This window comes from Akebia trifoliata, chromosome 1 (assembly GCF_017979445.1).
Source record: "Akebia trifoliata isolate Shusen 1 chromosome 1, ASM1797944v1, whole genome shotgun sequence".
Classification (NCBI taxonomy): Eukaryota; Viridiplantae; Streptophyta; class Magnoliopsida; order Ranunculales; family Lardizabalaceae; genus Akebia; species Akebia trifoliata.
Window position 1 is genome coordinate 25,926,907 of NC_141375.1, and position 5,889 is coordinate 25,932,795.

The 5,889-nt window shown below is 34.6% G+C and overlaps 1 protein-coding gene across 2 annotated transcripts; it reads left to right on the top strand.

Moving 5' to 3' along the window:
• The first annotated feature begins 578 nt into the window (after positions 1-578).
• On the top strand, positions 579-5,622 carry LOC147411257 (3-hydroxyacyl-CoA dehydrogenase family protein). Of its 2 annotated transcripts, XM_086446573.1 has the most exons (5): positions 579-818; positions 1,744-1,965; positions 4,766-4,878; positions 4,975-5,303; positions 5,399-5,622. In XM_086446573.1, the coding sequence occupies exons 1-5, from the start codon at positions 615-617 to the stop codon at positions 5,410-5,412; spliced, it is 882 nt and encodes a 293-aa protein (XP_086302699.1). In that variant the 5' UTR covers positions 579-614; the 3' UTR covers positions 5,413-5,622. The 2 variants fall into 2 exon arrangements, with proteins under 2 accessions (XP_086302699.1, XP_086302695.1); XM_086446569.1 differs by having other exon boundaries at positions 4,975-5,622.
• The last annotated feature ends 267 nt before the right edge of the window (positions 5,623-5,889 follow it).

Genomic DNA, 5,889 nt, shown 5'->3' on the forward strand with positions numbered 1-5,889 from the left:
CGTTTTGAGTTATATTTTCCTAGTGTAGCGTGGTTTATAAAGTTTTGTTCGCTTGAGATACCTCATCTTAATTTCTAAAACATATCTAGTAACAAATAAAAATATTGGAATATTCATTTATCATTGGGAACCATCGCAATCGGGTTGATGAATTGATTAATCAGGCGAGTGTAAAATGAGGTGTGTACAATACTTGTCATAAATGCTATACTAAAAGACTACCACCACATAAATGGATAGTAATATAATATTATTACATTTACCTCTTTGAGGATATGCTTGTAATTTTTAAAATTTATGAGGGGCATATTTGTCCCAATCCTGTCATTTTGATGGTATTTTGTAGCTCCGTACAAGAATAATTTAGAGAAATAGCACTATTGGTACTTCATAAAAAAGTACTAGAATGAGTACAAAGTAAAGTAGTTATCTCTAAGAATTATTTATCCAAATACCCTTCAATTGAGATTATTTAGTAATAAATCCCTTTATTAGGGTCCTTTTAAGTAATTTTGCCCTTTTAAAACTTCTTGTCTCGGCCCTTGTTGGATTTGGTCCTGTACTTATCCTCCCATTATTTCTTCTATTTAAAGCCTTTTGTCTTGAGAATCTCAATGGCGACTGCGATGACGATGGCGGAGGTGAAGTCCATCGGTGTGGTTGGTGGCGGTCAGATGGGTTCTGGGATCGCTCAGCTCGCAGTGGTTGCCGGAATCGATGTTTGGCTCCATGACGCAGACGCCGAAGCTCTCACCAGATCAACCAAAGCAATCCATAGCTCCATCCAACGTTTTGTTTCTAAAGGACACATCTCCCAGGTTTTCATTTTCGGCACCTTAATTTCATTCTTTTTTAGCTTTATTTGAAGACATTTGATTTTTTCGATTGGAAATCTCAGTTTTTAGGTTTTTTGATCGGTTTAGTTTGTGGGTTAGTTCATATGAGTCCTTAATTTGAAAGAAAGAAAAAATCACATCTTTTTGAGCTATATGGGGAAGTATTTGATTTTTTTCCGATTCAAAATCTCAGTTTGTTGTTTTATTTATTTATTTTATATCGGGAATAGGTTAGTTCGGATGATTGCTTACTTTGAGAAAAAAAAATCACATTTTTGTAGCTATACGGGGAAATATTTGATTTTTTCGATTTATAATCGCAGTTTGTAATTTTTTTTTGGATTGGTTCAGTTTGTAGGTTAGTTCAGATGATTGCTTAATTTTAGGGGAAAAAAACATCTTTCGAGATTTATTGGGAAATTTTTTATGGAAAATGCTGAAATGACAAAAAGTATTTGCTGCGATTCTCGCAAGTCTGACGTGGGATGTGCACATAACCATAGATGTTTTTCCTCGCGATACGAGTAAAAATCATCTACGGTTATGTATGCATGTCCACGTCAGAATTGTGAGAATCACAGTAAATCCTGTGTCACCCCAGCACGACTCAATTTTTATTTTTGCAAATCGAAATCTCCGTTTGTAGGGTTTATTGAGAGATTATATTCGCACGCCAAGTTTTACCTACAAACACAACAATCCTTTTGACATTACTAAGTCTGTAGCATATAGGTTGGTGTGTTATAAGTAAAATTTGGTGTGTTAATGGAAGCTATCCTATTTGTTCAGTTTAGAAGCTATCCTATTTGTTCGATTTTTAGGTTAGATCAGATGATTGTTTAATTTGAGGGGGAAAAAAATTATGACTTGAAATCATACTGATTTTCTTCAAAAATTGGCTTGAAAGGCAGTAGGTACCGATGCTCTGAAACGTGTGAGGTGTACTTTGAATTTGGAAGAGCTAAGATCTGCTGATGTTATTATTGAAGCAATTGTGGAATCTGAAGATGTGAAGAAAAAGCTGTTTTCTGAATTAGATAGGATTGCGAAAGATTCTGCCATTTTAGCTTCCAACACAAGTTCAATATCGATTACTCGTCTAGCATCTGCAACTGGTCGTCCACGCCAGGTTATGCTTCAAATACTTGATAATAATTTTCCTCACAAAGCCAAATTGAATTATTCGTTCCTTGGTTGAGTTTATGTTACAATGCTTAATTTGGATGTTTTGTATGTTTCTCTCAAAGTTATCTCATGAGTTTTGTTTTTTTTGTTTTTTTAGGATTAACTTATAATTTACAAATCTTTGAATTGTGAAGAAGTGCAATTGAGTGTGTGCAGTTTACTTTATTTATTAGTAGAGCAAAGAGGTTCATTCTCAAAGCCAATCCCTGAATCAATTATAATTGGGAACTCATTCGTTTCATCACCCTTTGTTCTCACACTAGTCACAACCCTCTCATACATGTCTTTAATTGTTCCAATGCATCCACTTTGATATTTTATAAAATTTCAATTATATCTTAATCCCAAACAAGAGATAAAACTATATCCCAAATAGAATAAGAGACCTTATCATATTGAGAAAATAGAGTTGCCATATCTAGTCTTCTGAAATGATATTAAACTAGGAATCTCACCTAAACTATCCCTTCTTACTCACCCCTCAACCCTCTGTCTCCGTTACATCTGATTGTGTTCGATCTAGAGTTGCAAATAATGAATTTTGTATTTAAATTATTTATTTTGGAATGAATCATCACAACTAAGAAAGTGGTTTAGACTTGCATAAAGCAGTTTCTAAGGAAGATGTTGGGTTCTAACCCCTTTATCCACGTTTAACTTTGGATTCAACTAAAACCCATTAAGAAAATTCCCTCTTTAAGAAATCTCTATATTTAGTCTCACATCCAATTAGATAAGGATGTAAAGGATCTTATAATGCTCCATGTAAACATAACTCTTAAGGTTTCACTTTGGGTGAATCAACCTAGCAAGTTATTGAGCCCGATCACCAGTGAACAGACATGGCGGTGGATATGGATATGCCTCTGCATAGACACAAGAGCACACATGCTTTGGCAATATTGGGACACTTCTAGACCTACATGACCGTCCTAGTCACAATCTAGTACAAGAGGCAGCATATAGGGTTCACAGGCTCTCTTTAGAGCATTATAAAGCCTGAAGTGACTTTAGGTTCCTCATTAGTGGTCTATGGCTCTAAGGGACCAAAAATGAGATTACAAAACTTGTTACTTCAACAAGGTTTGTTTGTTTGAGGATACCGGAAATTAAGCCAAACTTCTGGTCCAATTTTCTCACTCTCCCATGAATATGAACAATTTGTTCCTCGAACAAACACCTTTCAATTCTGCTATTTGGAGAGAATCCTTTTAACTCTCGTGTAACAGAATGTTTCTTTGGTTTTTGAAATTTCTGTTTGATTAAATAGACCTCCTTTCATGTCTCTTAACTTGGACTATTTCTTGTTTCCTTAGAGACAGGGTACTACTATTTGTATTTTTTTTATTTCTTTCGACACAAATTATGGTCAACTACATGTAGGCTAATTGAACAGTTTTACCAAGAATAAACAGAAGTGTACTTGGGCAATTTATTAAAAGTGAGATTTGTCTGAGGTCTCACAGTATGTTATTGTCCATGATGATATATTAATACTTATACTGCACAGTAATCCTGAAAAACGATCGACGAAACCACTAGTAAAGGTCGAGGTACCAGCTACCAAAGCTTTAGGATTTATTTATTAATGCAGAATGCAACCGATGATGATAATTACTATAATTTTATTTTGCCAGTGGCAAAATCTTCCCAGTTGAGGAAAATTGATGGGGACATTAAATCTTAAAGAGTAGATTTTAGTGTTTATTTAAATTTCTGTTTTAGCACTTTATTTTTATGTTTTTTGGGCTTATTTTGATGTTTTATTGGCCCATGGTATTAGAATAATATTTAGAGGCAGTTTAGTAATTTTAATTTGTCTTTTATTTAAGTTATTTAGGGTTGAAAAATTAGGAGAGAGAAAATTACGAAAATTAATATTATTTATTTGGTATTTTAGTTTGACTAGGATTCTTGATTTATTTTCTTTATATATATTGTATTAGGATTTTTTTATTATTAATGAACGAAGATTTTGATGAAAAATGAATGAGTTTCTTTCATGGAGTGAAGTGAGTTCTTTACCATTCTTGGTGTGATTCCAAGGTTCTATCTTTTTATTCTTTTTTTTTTTTAATAATTATTTTGATTCTTGAAATCCCTTTTTTGATTCTTGAGACCTACAAATCTCAATCCATAATCCTTTCCCCATTTTCTTTATCTCTTAATCATTTCCTAACCCTACAAATCTTTAATAATTTTTATTGGGATTATGTCATTAGTTACAATCATTGTTTTCATTTTACCTTTTGGGTTTACCCAATCTTATATTTTCTTATCTCCCCTCATTGTCTTGCATCACATTTTTTGCATAGGTTAAATCTGCAATGTCGCAAAAGCATGATGTAACTACTACTCTTTTCTGATTGATATCCAAATCATCTTTATGATTCTTAATTATTTTAATGAAACATTGGGTATTTTGGTGGAGAAAAAAGATGATGGGATATGGCCATGGATGGATACTTCAAACTCTCCTTGCAAAAGGGTCATAGTAAACCATGATCTTTGATGTTGCGAAGAAAAATTCAAAATATTGGGGAAATAGGTTCAATTAAGAAACTTCAGGTGGAAATCATTTGTGGCCTCCATTGTCCATGCCCCTTTTTTCGCTTCACGAACATAATACTGAACCTCTGCTACTTGTTGATATGCTAGAGATCTTGACTGAAGGGATTTATGTGGTTAGTAATCAAAACACGTTTGATTCATACAATGTGTTCTTTCTAAATTCTGAATGGCAGGTGATTGGTATGCACTTCATGAATCCCCCTCCTATTATGAAACTGGTTGAGATTGTGAGAGGTGCAGACACATCAGATGAGACCTTTACAACAATAAAATCCTTGGCAGAGAGGTAAGCTCTACCGAAACACCCAATCCTATGGGACGATAATATATTGCTAGGTAAACACTCTCAACTATTGTTTGTTCATCCCGATAAATTTTGTAGGTTTGGCAAGACAGTTATATGCTCTCAGGATTATCCTGGTTTCATCGTAAATCGGATTCTCATGCCCATGATTAATGAAGCATTTTTCACACTATACACTGGAGTGGCCACAAAAGAGGATATCGATACCGGAATGAAACTGGGTACAAACCATCCTATGGGTCCTTTAGAGCTTGCTGATTTCATTGGACTTGATGTTTGCCTATCGATTATGAAGGTTCTTCATGCTGGTCTAGGGGACAACAGGTACTGCCCCTGCCCTCTTCTTGTGCAACTTGTTGATGCTGGTCGCCTTGGACGCAAACGAGGCATTGGTGTGTACAACTATGGTAAATTACAAGTAGTTAAATCGTTATCCCGACTTTGAACTCTTCGGCAAGTATATTTGTATAGTTGCCCTTTAACGGTGTGACTTATCCATCAGGTAAGGATGAATAAATATTCTGGCCCGGTTTGAAGGAGAAATTGAAACATACAGTAACAGCTGAGTCTTCGGCTAGCGTCACCTTGTCAAATATGTCTAAGTGATATTGAGAAGGTTGGTAACCATAGTTTAAAGTTTCATACCATTTTGGAATGTTTTGGCCGAGACTAGAATGAAATATTGACCGTCAAATAATAAATGCTTCGGGAATATTTTAATTTGTATTAGAATGTCTCGGAATGTTTCAGTGGAGATAAACAACATATACCTTAAGACAAGATTTTAAACATTATCTGTAACTATGGTACCTGGTTCGTCGGTTCGATTGGCTCAAATATGGGTACAGAGTTCGGAGTTCATGGTTCCCCAATCTAAAATTATCCCAATTCATAGGGGTAGGTAGAGAAAATTCGTTGTTGGGTTCACTTTGATTTCCTAGTTTGGTTTGCTAGCTTTTTTAGTTTGTGCTTATATATAATTCAAGTATAATA